A 16,710-nucleotide genomic window follows, 5' to 3' on the forward strand; every position below is an offset into this window, starting at 1 on the left:
TATTGTCAGAATTGGAATATAATATTCATGGGTATGGGTTCATTAGTGTATAATCACCTGAAAATAAGAAGTATATTTTTGTTACCTTAGAATGAACCTTTTATGTATCTAGGAGGGGAAGGTAGGTTTTGCAACTACACTGCCACTAAATCCTACACACTGGACCTTTTTAAGTTAATCTTAATTGTGATTTAATGTATGAGCAAGAACTATTTCTTTAGATTAGGATCAATAGTGTGATAAAATAATTTGAAGTTAGGTCAACGTACCAGCTTTTCAGCCTTCACCAGCAAATGGAGTCAAAGAGACAACTGAGCATGAGATACACTTGAAAACTCAGTTAATGGCCACTTTAATTGGATCTTGAGTTAAGGTTTTCTTGTCAATTTTTAGCACTGGAAATGGCGTCACTCTGTATAGAACCGATTTGTCAAAGGTAATGTAAGTCTGTACCTTTTAATATCTATTCTTAACTTCAAGCGGAGATGTTTGTACACCAACATCCACCATTCACATCCCTTCACCAGAACATTTCACCTGTACTTGTTTTTCTTTTTCCTCATGAACCAATACCAACCCATTAAATGTAGCTTTCTGCTGTTCAGTCCTCATTTTCTGAACCATTCTCCTTTTATAAGGCTTTGTTTAGCTTTGTTTTGGATGTGCAATGATTCAAACCCACATCCTGAAAAACACTTAAGGTTTCATAATAGCAATACCTCCACTGCCTTCACATTCATTATATTGTATTTGGCCTAATGTGATTGGCCATATCTAGCAGATACTTGCTTAGTAAGGTCAGTATCTGAGCTAATACTGAACCATTGGTGATAAGTGTTTTCTTTTGTTTTTCTTCCACAGACTATTCCACAGTTCAGAAACCAACTCCCCCTCGTCCATTTCTTGCACTAAACTCTGAACACACCAAGAACACACGTTTCATCCGCTCCATCTCCACTCCAGAAGACAACCTGTCTTCACATGGCTCCTCATCTACATCAGTGCACTCGCCATCCACAGCAATAAATGCAGACTCCCAGTTGACCGTTTCTTCAAATGGAGTGGTAGACTGTCCTATCAAGGTGAGTGGGGACCCTAAGAAAACTCCTTCCCTTTCCAGAACCACGTCACTCCCTCTGACGAATCCTGCTGAGAAACCTGTACCATCAAAGTGCAGTCAGGACACCCAGACCAACAGAAGTACTCATTCATTCATGGAGCACATACCAAACCAGAGGGAAAACCAAGAAATAATGGCAGAAAAGGAAAATGACACAGCAGAGTTCAAGTCTGACCACAGCACGGAGCCTCCTGCTGCCACAGTTCCCACTGGAACCGTCCCTGCAGCTCAGACAGCCCATGCGAGGAGAGCACTTTTTAGCAATTTGACATCCCACACACCAGTCAGAAGAACAAAAAGTGAGGGCTATGTTCGGGTGGCTGTAGCCTCAACTGGACAGGCCCAGTCAGCTGTACCAGAGGTTTGCACGGATGCTACAATGAACGACCGTCTTTGGAGCAAGTTAGAGCCAGGCAGCCACCGAGACAGCATGTCCTCCTCCTCTAGCATCTCTTCCAGCGACACCGTCATTGACCTGTCCCTGCCTAACCTGGCCAGGAAGAGCCTTACCAGCCTGCCCACAGCCAGCAGCACCTGCGATCCTCCCTGGGTCAACTGCCGTCGCTCAGCATTGGTCTCCTACGATGCTGTGCGAGTCAGCAAAAGCAAGTCAAACCCCAATCTTCAGCAAAGTGAGTGTTCCAAAGATGAGCTTAAGCCCCGCCCGTTGCAGCCCCCCCAGGAAGCTTCTGTGGACTCACCCAGCAGACTGACTCAAAGGAGGCACACTTGGAGCCGGCTCTACATGGAAGGGCTCAAGCAGTCATCAGCCAGCAGGCCGTCTTCTGCAGCTACATCTCCAGCAGCTACAGCTTCCATGTCCAAAAGCCTTGGGGATCTGACCTCTGATGACATTTCCTGTAGTTTTGACAGCAAGTACCGCAGCATCAGCCGCAGCTTCATTGTTAGGCCAACCAGGGACCAGCTACGCAAGGGTGGCCCGAACAAATCTCGGCCACCCAGCGACCTGACAGAGCAACTACGTAAGCTGACTAACGTTGAGCCCCTGACTGCTAAGGACTTTGCCCCAGAAAACAGACCTAGAGAGTCACCGGAGGAGTCTGTGGATGAGTGTCTCGTGCGAAGGACCTCCTCGAGAAGCCAAAGCAGGGTGCGGTACATAGCAAACAGGGCCAAGAAGGCCCAGGAAAGGCAGAGGCTCCAGGGCTTGATCCAGGGCAGAAGTGCAAGCTTTAGCCTTACTGGTAGCATTGGCAGCGGAAGTAGTGCTAGCCCCATCGAGGAGCGGGGCAACCCCGAAGGGGCGTGTTGTGTGGCCAGGAGTCCCTGCACCAGCCTGGACCTGCTGAGTCAGCTCGCCCCCCTAGGAAACCCCTCCCCTAGACAGTCCCAGTCCTCCCCAGACCCTGAAAACAGTGAAGTCTTTTTCATGCTCAAACTCTGAGAACTGGCTGACTTGGAACTGAGCGTGAGACACACAGCTAGAAACTTTGGAATACAGTCCAGTTTTTCTCATGTAAGAATCTTTTTTTAGAAAAAGTTGCATATCTTGCATAATATCTCACAGAAAACTGGTTCACAATGCAGATTATTTCAAGTGTTCCACTGAATTAGTAATCCATGAACAATCAATTCTGTATCTTGTGGTTGTGCAAGATCCATTTTTTTAACTTGTGCATTCATAAAACACTGTCTTGAAACTACTGGAGAGCAGTTCTTGTAAAAGCAACTACTACAGCTCTGTCATATGTTTGCACCAAATGTTAGATAATTGCCAGAATGTATTTAGTGAGAAATACCTGGAGTTTTTATATAGCTGTTTATGTTGACTGTGACTACTCTCATGTCTGAGTATTTTTTGGAACTTTACATGAGCATACAGTAGCAATAGATCACAACTAGAGGACAGGATTTTAAATGATCCATTCTTTTTATTTACTTGAAATGTAATGGTATACTTTAACTGAGTTGAAAATGAGATACTTTATGTCAAGGCGTTATTATCAGCCCATCCAAGCACTAGCAATATTTTGAAAATGATGGCATGGTATCATATTGAATATAATTGTACAGTTTAATGCTAAAAAACTGGGGCTTGTCACATGTCTTTGCTGAAAAAATGGAAAGGAATTATTCCTACAGTGCAGGACACAAGGTCTTTATTTTAATATTTCTTGTGTAGTGGTTACATTTTAATTTGACCAAACTGCCAATATTTTGCTAACCTTCCTGATCTGTGGCATGTCACAGCACTGAGAATCCTGTACATTAAAGCAATGCTGAACTACTCCATACCAGTTTAGCCCTTTTTAGTTGACTGCATGTCTTTTACACACTGTAATGTTTATCCTAATGCTGTGTTTTATTTTACAAAGACTTTTTATATAAAGACTTGTTAATATTCCAAACTTCTTTTTTGGATCGTCTGATGGTGGTCACAAGAGCATCATCCCTGAAACCCTGTGTTCTCATTGGTCTGTGGTACTAATACAAGATGAAAATTATCTGTATCAAAGCACGTTTATTTGTCGGCCTGCTGTATTGTTTGCACTGCCATCCCAGTTCTTTGTGCAAAATTTTAGGGACAATATTTAATTGAAACTGTGTAATTATGACCTAAATAAATCTCAAATGAATATTATTGAAAGTTTCACAGCTCAATTATTTCATTTACACCTAATCTATCAGCAGCTGTCTCAGCTCAGAGACAAAGACGAGTCGTTAACAAACCAGTTAAACTGAGCCTTATACAAGCTGACATGTAAAAGCCTTTGGCCTTTGTTTTGGCAGGGTCCGCTTTCTGCTCTAATTATGGACCCGGCTTGGGTCTGTGTTTACCAGCCATCCCCTCTCTCAGCCTCTCTGGCAACCCTCCCCCTCCACTCCAAACCCCCTGTAGGAAGGAAGAATGTTCCAGAATGAAAACTTAAGATTGCACAAGAGACGACAAGCTCAACCAGTCATTAAAAGAGAAAAACATCTTTTCAGTAGCATTTGAGATTCAGATTTTTAGGCTATAAACTATTTACCTAGACTGTCTTAGATGTTAGAATGTGGTGTATGGAATAAAATCCGGTCATACTAATGAGGGTTTAGTAAAATCTCAATGTTTGCTTTGGAACCCGAGACCTTGAAACCCCTTTGAAACAGCATGTACACCTTGGGATGCAAACCATTCATTGAAACCAAATATAATAATAACAATAGTAATGAATTCATGCATAACTTTGAGGAAGTTAATGAAAATGAGTTGGTATCGGCATCCTTTGACAACCCCTGTTGAATATTGATCAATTCCGCAGTAAACAATTAGTTGTACCAATGGCTGGGTCATATTTACCCAAAACTTAAAAAAGGTCCAGTGTGTAACATTTACCCTGAAATTCCACCGGCTTTATGGCGTCGGGACTGTTTGGTGGTTTGGCTCTGGGATCCACGTGTCTTCAAAGCCTACCAAGAGCGTTTGAGAAGTGGAGCATCTTCAGAGAGTGTTTTTTTGTCTTTAAAAAGAATACAAAAAACGGTGTGCTTCTTGGCTACAAATCTCCTGTAACTTGCCTCTGACCTATTACCTTCTGGCCTGGTACCACCAGTGTTGATCTCTTCACAGCTCATTCTCATTCCCAGGTCAGATACGATGGGTGCTTAGTTAGTTGCAATCTGCAACTTCACCAGTAGAGGCCACTATGCCCCCCACCCTCTCCCACCCAAACCATCTTCAATTCTAACAATAAGTGCAGCCTCTCCGTGCTTTCTCAGGACACTGATTTGTCAGTCAAACATTTGTCCATTGTCAAGTTTGTGGTTTCCAAAGCTGACGGCCACCTCTTGTGAGCTGTCACACACTGCCAGGCCTCTTCCCCAGCTCTGTGAGAGTTTGTGAAGCACGACATGCTCATTTTAGCACCACAGACTCTGCTCCAGCCAGCAAACAAACACAAAAGACAGCTTCATTAGGATTCCAAGAAAACCATAGAGATCCTCTTAAAGCCGTATTTATCTCGACAGTTTGGAGTGCTTGGCCTCTCAACTGCAACATCCAAGCCTCATCTCACACTTCAGGCCTGAGAGAATGTTTTTGTCTCAAAGAGTGAATTCTGTCCCTCCTTTCAACATGAAATCACTGCCCATTTTCCAAGGTTTTGTCTGAATAAATGAATTTGGGTTGTTGGCTTATACCAAAAACCTATAGACATTTTTCTAAGAAACAGGACTAGTTTTTCTGGACACTATTTCTAAAATACGCATTACTGTTGATTATTTAATTTATGAGTTTGTGTGGGTGGAGGAGTTCTAACAGATTCTACATATGGTGTGAATTGAGCTTATGTTCCCTCAGGGTTAGTCAGAAGGGAGAGAAAATGTTCTCCAAAACAAAATCTCTTCCTCTGATTCCCCAGGTCAGCCCCCCACCCCTTCCCCCCTCCCCCCTAGTTTATTTTCCCTCTGAGGTCCCTCCCTGTCTCCCCCATATAAACCCCCAACTACATTGTTTTCCTCACAACTGTTCCCACTGCCTTGTTGTGAATTTCATATACATTTTCCTGGAGTCATCTGATTTACACTGAACTAGACGTAACTGAGGTAAGTTAATTTTTGTTTCATAGCAGGTATTTTTCATCAAAACAAAACAATCAACATATCCTGGAAATTGTTGTAAATGTTGGATGTTGATGATGATCTTGGTTAGATGACATCTGAAATCGAGACAGAAAAATGTGTTTAAATAAATGTATTAATCATTGTCATATTCAGGGCTGTGGAAACATGAAAAGCTACATGGCTTTGGTCTTCTGTGTGGCAGCCTTGTCTGCATGGATGATCACTGCAGGTAAGAATAATACACATAACCTGGCAGTGCAGCATATGACGGAACGTGGTTCATTTGGTTAAATACATCACATTTAGAGTTATTATATTATTATTCAGTTATTATTTAAGTTATAATTTTGTTGCAGAAAAAAAGTCTACATTTACTAGCCGCTGTACTGGGAAGTGTTGAGATCGATTAAAACCCAACCAGATGCAAATTATGTTTTACTCTCCTCCCTCATCTCTCCTCTTTTAGGGGAGACCTTTTACTGCAATATTCATTTTTTTCTTTGCTAAAGAGATATCAAATGTCATATTTTAACTGTGTGCTTCGCTGTGGTCAAAAGGGCATATCAGAAAAAAGTCTGAAAACTCATAAAAAACAGTCTTGCTATGTGCTTCCTTTCTTCCCTCATCCAAATTACCCTTAGAATTTGTTTTTTATTTGCTGCCTTGAGCTCATACTGAGGAGTCCCTCAGGGTTAGTCAGGAGGGAGAGGCAATATTCTCTCATATTTCCCTAAACTTATTATTATTATTATTATTATTATTATTATTATTATTATTATTATTATTATCCCATACTTTATCAGCTATAATATGAATATTGAAATAATATATAATATACATTTTCCATTATCATACCATATTTTATCCACTCCACTAATTATTGTGCATTACTATTTTTTACCATTTAAAAACAGTAAAATAAAATAAATAAATATAAATAATATTTATACCAACTAACTTGCCAGTTAGTCATCTGACATTATGATAAGCTCTGGTGCTTTACACTGCAGCTCTGTCCATTAAGGTTTCATTCAGCCAATGAGAACCTCCACCAGAGCAGCCCCGCCTCTCCAACTGTCTGCACAGCTAAAGCCCTGCTCTGTGCCAGCAGGCTCTGGCTGACCTATGAGAAGGGGGGTCACACTCCCAAATCATTCCTCACATCTGACTCTTTCCCCGCTGGCCCTGCTAGACTGCTGGAGTCCTATCAAAGCACAGAGGGGGCACCACCACCGTGGCAGTATTCCATTTCTCACCAGTGGAGGGGCTACCGCCTTGCTGTGGTCCAGAAAGCACTGTGATAAATCAATTAACTGTGCAGGGGGAAAACTCTGCAGGCAGGCGGTGAACTGACAGGCATCTCCGCAGATTCACAGGTCCTTGTATCCTCTCTAGAGGAGGCTGATGGGGTGTCATGGTCTTTATATGACCCCACTGGGCCTGCTTTTGTTATCACATGTAATTATAAAGAATTTGCACCCCTGGCACCTCCGCTTATCCCCCCTCCCCTGTCTGACTGACCCTGGCAGGGCATGTTAGGGCCTGATGGACATGCTGGGAATGCCATTGGTCACAGTTATGGCAAAAAGAAAACAACTGTGAATGTCATGGGTAATGTGGGAGATGGGGTGGGGGGTTCATTCCCAGCTCTGATGACATGGTGACGGGGGGATGAAGAACAATGGCGAAACACATCCTTAAGGACTGGCCCCCACTTTAATTCCGCCACACGGGCCCAGTTACCCCCCTCATTGTACCTTGCAATTATGGAGCCCTTTATTCCAGGTCTTTTGAAAAACAACCAACAACAACAGTGTCATTGTCCTCCAGTGGCTGTTTGGCTTATTTACTGCTGTGGCTGAGAGAAAAACACATGAAGGGGACTCAAAGCAACAATATGCTTCATTATGCTTTCAGAGGCTGCTCCACACATAAGCTTGCAGACATGAAACCAAACCACTAATCAGTCAAAGAACTGGCCTCAGACTAAGTCCTCACATCTTTGTGCTGATACTCTTTCTTGATTATGTTGACTTGCTTCATTACAAGAATCCAGAATTTACTATGGTGCTTGTTTTTTTTCCTTTCTAGATTCCAAGGACTTATCCATCACCACTATAAAGGTATACTTTCTTTGTGCATTTTCTTTAGACTGGAATGCCAAGGTGTCGGTGGACTGCAGCTGTGGCACAGAGTCATCTTGACTCAAACAACACTTTGTGAAAGAATACCTCCATCCTGAGATTTTTTGATTTTCCCACAACTACAGCAAAGCATTGCATAAAGTTCAAAACTGACAGAATTTGAGTTTTGATTTCCATCCAAAAGCAACAATTTGATATCAGCTTTGTTGCTACTAGCCCAGTTTACCTGCAACAATAACTCACATTCCCCATTGAAATTATGTTTTTTGGTTCTGTTTCCCTAGCAAGACCCATACACCATGAGCAAAGGCTCCGAGCTGGAGGGCTACTGCATCGACCTGATCTCTGAGCTCTCCAAAAAGGTGGGCTTCAAGTTCAAAGTGCACCTGGTGAAGGACAACCGCTACGGAGCCCTTGACTCAAGCGGCAACTGGAACGGCATGATTGGTGAGATCGTCCGAGGGGTAAGTCATTAACCATCAAACTGAACTGGCTCTACTCAAAATGTAAAATAGCTTATTTTTAAGGTCCAAAGATGTCCATGATTGAACAGTCAAAAAGCTGGCATGTTGAATATATAGAATATAAGAAAATAAATGATTTTTTCAGATAAATTCTTTCAGGATTCGTTGTTTTTATTATATATTACATTTTAATCATCCATTTTATTTATTTATTATTCATTTAATATTTAACACTAAGGTTTCCTTATCTATTTATATTTATTTAGCAATTACATTTTTGGAGGTGTTTTAGTATTTTCTGTGACAATGTATCCCAGAGTAACCTTACCATTTTATCTGATTAGTTTTGGTATTTGTTTTGGAGTTTTATTTGCTTTTTTAAAAACATTTGTCCTGACACAAACTACATTCTTGGGGCGTACTATGTACAACATAGTATTTGGAATAGAAATGCTTAAATGTAAGAGATTGAAATTCCGCTACATCAGCTACTAACAAATTCTGTCTAACTTAAGTGATATGGATCTTTAAAAATTCATGTCGCTAACATTGTGTGCCTTATGTATGTTATGTGTGCCTACACCCTCCACCAGGAGGCTGACCTGGCTGTGGCCCCGCTGACCCTCACTGCAATCAGAGAGCAGAGTGTGGACACGACCACTCCCTTCATGCAAACAGGAATCGGCTTCCTGCTGCACAAAGACATGGCCTCTGAAGAGAGCACCTTCTGCCTGCTGTCACCCTTCTCTACTAACATGTGGGTCGGTGTCCTCATTGCATTCCTGCTAACAGGTCTCTGCATATTCCTGGTGGGAAGGTAAGTGCAAGCTTCAAAAGGTCTCCACAAACTGTTGACTGTTCAATCTTTCCATTGTTTTTCTACAGTCTACATTAGAACCAGGGCTGTAGCTGCCTGCAAGGGTGCAGATCTCATTAGAGCTTAGACGGGGACCACATCAATGTCTAAACGACGATAAATAACCACGCAGTATTAAAGAGTGAAAGTTTTGAGAAGTTCCAGGGAACGAATGAAGAACTGCTAGTGAACAATTAGTTAATGAGTAACTCCTAATCAAGATAGATTATAGAGTAGCTAATGATTAGTTAATGATTAGTCAATTAAGAAACAAGTAATGAACAAATCAGGGACAACTTGATAATTGATGAATTATAATTATTAAGTAGCTCCCTAATAATTCCTAATGGAGGATTATATAGTAGATAATGATGAGTCGAGGTAATGATTCAATACTCAGTAACAACTCCGTATGGTGCACCACTTTACTTTAGGGGCCACAAAAACAGTAAGTAGTGTTTCAGTAATTGGTAATGAATGATTCATTAATAGTGTTCTGCTGTTGACTGGCTGGTTCAGATGAAGAAAATGGTCAGTATGATAGTTTCAGATATTCATGAACTAATCAGCATAAATAAAACAAAATTATTGGAAGGGGCAATTTTGTGTTTTTTTAGAAGTTGGAGGGGTCCCCCCTACACTACGGCTACCACAACACAGAGGTATTGTTTCTGGGTTTCCAAAAAGAAGCCTTTGTATGAAAAATTAAAGTAAAAAAAACCCAAACTTCTCTCTCATCTACATTTTTTATTAATTATATTTACATAAGGTAAAGTGAAGTAATATTTATATGAAATATTTGAAATAACTTAAATATAGCTGAATTACCTTATTTTACGTGTATCAACATTGAGACAGCAGTTGTAGGATGTGAACAAAAGTGGTGTTTGGACCCAAAAAAGGCCTCATCAATTTAATTCAATCACATTATTTAGTAATTGATTTTTATGTCGAGATGTGTAACACACTGTGTATATTTTCATCTAGCATCATGTAAAAAATTTTGGAAAAATGCCTGTAGTTGCAGAAACACCAAATATTTTAGCAAACATAGGGTGCCCAGTTAGCTCAGTGGGTAGAGCTGGCAACCCATGTACTGAGGCTGAGTCCTTCCTGCAGCAGCCCCGGGTTCAAATCCAACCTGTGGCCCTTTGCTGCGTGTCATCCCCTGTCTCTGCCCCCCTTTGCTGTCTATCTTCAATATATATATATATTTTTTAGCAAACACTTGTGCAGCTTCAACAGTGCTGGTTATAAGGCCTTTTATTTCTCTGCAGGATCAGCCCAGCTGAATGGGCTGAGCCAGAAACAGAGGAGCACAACTTCACATTAGTGCACAGCTTCTGGTACATCACAGGAGCTCTCACCCTGCAAGGTAACGCAGCAGTCTGCTGAACTGAACCACAGGCGCAGAAACACACACTGCTGCTGCCTGCCTCTTTCTGTACACTCCCTCACAATGCTGTACTGCAGCCTAACTATTGTGTGGTATGTTACAGTGCCTCTGACACACGTTTTACAGCACAACTTGAGAGTGTAAAACTCATAGCCATGGTGGTAGACATAGAACAGAAAAGGTACACTGATGTATGACACACAGTCTTATCTTCTATATTTGCCCTTTACTGTAGAGTAGTGTAACAGTGGTTCCCAACCTGAGGAATTATTGCTCATTTAATACATTAATAAATACAGAAGGCATACATCTCAGCATTTCGTTCTCTCACTAATTTCTGTAAATTAATTATTATTTTTTTTTTTTAAGGTTTACATTGTTGGATTGGGAACCACTGCTCTATAATAAATTATCTATATTTAGTTACACAGTAGATTCAATAAAGAATTTCAAAGGGGATGGGGTATTTATATAATCTTAGAGGAAATACTTTGACCTTATGAGAAAAAATGTTGACAGAATTATCGGATTAGAACCATTTTGTTTTGAAATGCAACAATAATTAAAATTTAGCTTAATGATGGACATATTCAGTGTTGTGAGGCTGCATTACCTCTTTCGATCCAGTTTTCCACTTCACTTTACATTTTCTTCAGTCTCGTGTTAGGGGTTTTGCCAACTGAATTGTGAAAAGAGTCAGAGCAATCATAAAATACATTGAGAATGAATTTATATTATTAATATTTATTTAATTACTTATTAATCAATTTTACCGTACATAAGTTTTGTTTTTTACGTGTAGCATAAAAATGAACTACGACCTGAATTACATCTTACAACCCTGCTTTGTCCTGGAGCTGCAGCCACTTGACTGCTGTCATTGTCCCCCTAGGTGCTGGCCCCCACCCTAAAGCCCTATCTGGACGACTCGTTAGCGCCATCTGGTGGTTGTTTGTTATACTGCTGCTGGCCTGTTACTTTGGCAACTTCAACTCCATGTTGCACTCCAACAACAAACACGTCTCCATTAAGACCTTTGAAGACCTCGCCAACCAGGACGCCATCGATTATGGCACGGTCGAGGGTGGATCCACCATGCTTTTCTTTAAGGTAAATTCAGCAGCTCCTAACTGGAGTTTACAGCTGGTTCCTAACATGTGAGATAGGTTCATATGACTGAGTGGAAGGCAACATGTGCTCCTGATATCTTGCACACTCAGAACACAATGTCAAGCACATGGGAAGATTCAAATGTTTTATTTTTCATTCTTTTCTTTCCCAGTTTTCAAAGTACCCTGTGTATCGGCGTATGTACGAGCACATGGAGCGTAAGAAGAGCTACGTGTCCAGTATGGAGGAGGGCGTTCGCCGCTCCCAGGAAGGAAACTTTGCCTTCATTGGTGAAGCAGTGTCCTTGGATTTGGCAGTGGCTCGCTACTGTAAACTGACCCGTTCACAGGAAGTCATTGCTATGAGAGCCTACGGCATCGCAGCACCTCTGGGTGAGTGGCTTGGACCTTTCAGAGCATTTTGGATGATCAATTAATTAAAAAAGGACCAGAGTGTAAATGTAGATTCAACCAACTGAAAGCCCTTGACTCATCCAAGTGTGAAGGAGAAACTACAGTGGCACAAAAAACACACACAAGTGACTGTGTGAAAATGCATCCACAATCAACAACCATATTTTATTATGTTCACACCAAATGCAGGTAGCATTGAGAAAATAAAAAGCAAGGGCTGACCTTTCAACCATTACATTGTACAGACTTAAAGACAGCTTCTTCCCTCAGGCTGTGACAGTCTTCCTCAACAAGTCATCATACAGATTAGTAATTTACTTCAATTTTATGACTCAGTAATCAATCAATATTATACAACTATATCTAAATTTAATTCTACAATCTTGTGTTGTAAATGACAATAAAATAACCTTGAATCCTTGAATACAGCCAACATTAGCAACGTGTGCATATTAACCATACACAACAGTGGCAGCAGCGGTCACAATAACAGATGGCACAGATGCCCATAAAAATAAAATAACTTTAGACTTTTTATTATTGGGATTATAGAAACAGAGAGAAATGTGGATTACAATGAGCACCATGGACGGTACCATGGATTCAAACAACAACCTGTTAATAGCTACTGTTAATGTTTGAAATTGTGAATTTTACCAATAATCTACTCAAACCTCAGTCAGATAAAGGATGAAAAGGCGGACTATAGCAGGTAAATGAGTACAGTTTGACACGTTGGATGCCCACACAGTCTACACAATCAATAACCTGCAGACATGGCGGTCTACAAAACAAGCAGCAACACACAACAGTATTTTAGAATAACTTGTGAATTTAGAAAAACAACTTACCAGTGATATTTTCATCCAGCAGCTGTCACTTTGAATCCAATCCAGGAAAATGACAAATCCATTGTAGCGTACAGGAAATGTCCACTGTCCAAAAACTCCAGCAGCTAACATTGTCACTGTCTCGGCGAGCAGTAGAGCTAACAGCAGCAGGATGATGTCCAGACATGGAGGGTTCAGTTGTTGACAAAGAGAAGTCTGTGAGGGAACAGGAGGCCATAATATTCTTCCTCTCCTCTTTCTCTTTACTGCTCTTAGCACTCTGATTTCAGTTCATTTTTATTGTTTATTGTCTTCTATCTAAGACCGAAAAAAGAAATCTGTGTAAGCCCATTTCCACCAATGCGATGAAAAAAAAAGAACCTGTAAGTCATTATAATGAGGAACTTTCTCAAAATATTGACATAGTATCTCAAATGAGAAACTTTCTCTAAATTATGACAAACTTTATCAATATTTTGACTTATCTCATGAAAAACGTTCTTAATATTTTGACTTTTTTCCCCATCACAGTGGCGGAAATGGGCTTCCGTAGAAATCAAGCTGGCCACAAGGCCCCATGAAGAACCCCTAGGCAGTGGTGGGGACTCGTCTCTGCTCTGCAGAAGAGACAGACAGGAGTGAGCATAGGGTCTGAGTCTGTTTTTTGCCAGAAAAAGGATATACCAAGTTTGTGAATCTTCTCACCATATGGCGGTAGTTTACGTGCCTCCCTTGTTTTTAGCCACCCCCTCCCCCCTCCCCTCTCACAAATAGTCCTTTAGCCCTAACCAACTGTGAGCCAGAACATCAGGGGTTGGACCCATTACCAGTATATATAATGGACAGAGCTTCCAGGTCTAAAAAGTGAAGCCAATGCCGAAGTGTCTTAATCCTGCATTCTATGTAAAGGCCAGCAGGGGGAGCTCCATTGGCTGCAATAACACACCGATCCCATTCACTCTAATGGAGAATGAGTCAACTTGACTCTTCATTTATGAGCTCAGTAAAGTTTCCTGATGAGTTTATGGTCTCAATCTCTAGTTTCAGTCTTCTTACATACAGCATGATGTTCATTTAGTAAATGATGGTCCCATTTAGAGTAAAATAGACGATAAAGCAGGGTAGGCTACCTTGTGATTGACAGGTCATTCTCAGTGAGTCCATCCAGCTCAACGCACGAAACTCAGCTCAAACTGTCAAACTAGACAGAGCTGATCAAAAATCAATCAACAATCTGTTCCTGCGTTGAGTTGTGTTTTAGTGTGCTGTTTATCTGGAATATGAGATTGTGTGTGACCAGGCGAGCCGCCATTGTTTCCTGCTACGTATGAATCAAAACTGAACTCTTCTTTCACACCACCTCTCTTTGCTTCACCAGGTTCCCCGCTGGTCAAAAATCTAACCAAAGCCATCCTCCAGCTCAGTGAGTCCGGTGAGCTGATGTATCTGCGGGACAAGTGGTGGGCCAGCAGCTGCGTGGGTGCTGACAAGGCTCAGACCTCCGAGGCCCTGCAGCCCCACAACCTGCGGGGCCTCTTCCTCCTCCTGGGCCTGGGACTGGGTGTTGGGCTCCTGCTGGCCCTGCTGGAGCTCCTATCCAGGGCCCGCAACCAAGCTAAGGATGGCAAGGTAGGGAAGAGAATCAGTGTCAGTGCTAGCAGCATGGATGGTAATGTTTGTTTGGTTCAGACTGAAATATCTCGACAATGATCGGATGGATTCCAGTGAAATTTAGTACAGATAATCATGGTTCCCAGATGATGAACTGGCCCTTCCTGTTCGGCCCCGTTTTGCTCTGTGTTCCAGCGATTCTCCAATGACAGTTGAGCAGGCCAGCTCAGCCAGTTTAGCTACTTAGATAGCTTTGTGCTAGGCTTGTCTATGTTGAAAAGACAACACAATTTTGAAAATGGTTAAAAGCTAACTAGCTTGCTAATCTTGCTAATCAATCATTAGCTAGCTAGTTAGCTGCTAATCTACACTGATTAGCTTGCTAGCTAAAAATATATGTTGGTTAGCTAGCTAGTTAGCCAACATTTTGCTAACATTAGCTTACTTAAGATGTGAGATATATTATATATATATATATATATGGTGCTTTTATCTTATAACCATCTTCAGAATTTGGTGGTCGAGCCTAGCACATGCATATCTCGGTACAGGAAAGGAGAAAGTTGACTGAGGTTCCAAAAGGGGTAGAACATAGGAAGGGTCAATTGTAATAACTTTAGTGATCTCTTCACCATTGCTCTAGCGGCACTACGAGGTAAAAATGTGTCCAACGCTTTGGTTTATGGCCCAATACCTGCAAAAACGAAGCACAGCGTTAGTTCAGGCAGGCCACAAAGTCAAGCACAGCTCTCAATCCAGCTACATCCGCTGATCACAGCCAGTCGTAAACACACATCAGCTGATGGATCAGCTGATTCCCTCAAGCATCCAATTGGCAGAGCGCCTTATTTAAGCTGCTTTAGCCTGCCTATCTTTGCTGCGTTCTCTACAAGCCGTTTTGCAACCCACGTCCACCCCAGCTCCTCCTTTACATTGTATCTAATTAATCAATGTCATTTCTGATTGCCATTGATGCTCGCTCTGTTCTGTACCCTGGGGGGTCTCTCCTGCCGCTCTCTAAACTTTTCCATGTATGCACATGGAAGGACAGGGAGGCCCCAGAACAGAGCCATACCGCCAAATGTAACATTCTGCTTTGGAATAAAAGTTCTTTTGACAAAAGTGGTCCTGACTGAACTAATGACATTCCATCATCCTTTGCCGCACGTAATGTTTAGTGCTTATAAGCACATGCTAGCATGCTAACACACTAAACTAAGAGGGTGAGCATGGCAAAAACATCAGTATGTTAGCTACGCTGTTAGTATTTAGCTCAAAGCACCGCTGTACAGACTCACTGAGACTGCTCGCATGGCTGCCGTCTCTTTTTCTTTACCATTTCTTCTTTTCTTTCACAGAAATCGTGCTGCTCAGTGTTGACATCAGAGCTGAACTGGCGACTTGGCAGAGGAGGGGAGAGTGCGGAGCAAGAGAGTGCAGACAAAAGCAAAGCTTAAAAGAAAGGTTTACATGTAAGCTTTTGATGAGATAGCATCAGAGATAAGAAAAAGCTAAGAGCCTCTGCCCTGTTCCATTAAGCTATCTTTCTGTTTCTGCAGTAACAGGCCATGAGTTGTTGTCTGCTTTGTTGACTGTTCAGTGTTGTTCTGTCTTATCAGATTTCCCCATCCCCACGCCCGACTAATATGCATAAATTTAACTTTTTGAATTATAATAGTTTTGTAACAGTTTCTATTTGTTTGTTTTTCCAAATAAATCCCCTAATATACCAAATGCTGTCTTGTTTCAGAGTATTCACTACAATCTATTGTTCATGGTGGAAATGTTTTTGATTACATTGAAGCGAAACGAAACATGATGCAGACATGTGATATTAGAGACAACAAATGTAGTCAAAGTAAACCTTAGATTTCATGTTTAAAGCTGCCCTAATTCATATTTTTAGTATTAATAAAGGGTGAAATAAAATGTAGTGTGAAAGGTGTGATTATGAAATTAACATTAGCCACAGAAGATGTGCAGATTTTACAAGCAGTAGGTACTGGTCCACAGGCGGCAGAAATAACGACATAATTGTGGATTCTAAATGAAGTGTTCCTTCCATCCTCGGGAAAAAAAATCAGCGTCAAGAACACTGCCGAATGATGTCCATCACAGAGGAAAAATAAGAAGTTATTCTCCGTATGTTTGCATATACAGTGCACTACGCCACTGGGTAGGGGTGTAACGCAAAGCTCTGCAT

The 16,710-nt window shown here is 41.4% G+C and overlaps 2 protein-coding genes across 9 annotated transcripts in view; both read left to right on the forward strand.

The window, feature by feature from the left end:
• Positions 1 to 3,722, forward strand: part of plch2a (phospholipase C, eta 2a) — a 192,532-nt gene extending 188,810 nt beyond the window's left edge. For 6 of the 8 annotated variants that reach the window (XM_051426364.1, XM_051426365.1, XM_051426369.1 and 3 more), the window contains one exon: positions 862 to 3,722. In XM_051426364.1, coding sequence (XP_051282324.1) covers positions 862 to 2,525 — 1,664 coding nt within the window. In that variant the 3' untranslated portion in view covers positions 2,526 to 3,722. The remainder of the gene's footprint in view (positions 1 to 861) is intronic. The other 2 variants (XM_051426371.1, XM_051426370.1) reach the window with 1 other exon arrangement.
• A 1,794-nt stretch (positions 3,723 to 5,516) lies between these two features.
• si:ch211-251b21.1 (uncharacterized protein LOC571720 homolog) lies at positions 5,517 to 16,241 on the forward strand. Its single transcript, XM_051426393.1, has 10 exons — positions 5,517 to 5,665; positions 5,837 to 5,912; positions 7,775 to 7,806; positions 8,112 to 8,291; positions 8,885 to 9,108; positions 10,425 to 10,522; positions 11,436 to 11,653; positions 11,826 to 12,045; positions 14,275 to 14,525; positions 15,866 to 16,241. Exons 2-10 carry the CDS (start codon positions 5,849 to 5,851, stop codon positions 15,962 to 15,964), a joined length of 1,386 nt encoding a protein of 461 aa, XP_051282353.1. The 5' UTR covers positions 5,517 to 5,665; positions 5,837 to 5,848; the 3' UTR covers positions 15,965 to 16,241.
• Positions 16,242 to 16,710: the final 469 nt, after the last annotated feature.

This window comes from Dicentrarchus labrax, unplaced genomic scaffold (assembly GCF_905237075.1).
Source record: "Dicentrarchus labrax unplaced genomic scaffold, dlabrax2021, whole genome shotgun sequence".
Taxonomy (NCBI): Eukaryota; Metazoa; Chordata; class Actinopteri; family Moronidae; genus Dicentrarchus; species Dicentrarchus labrax.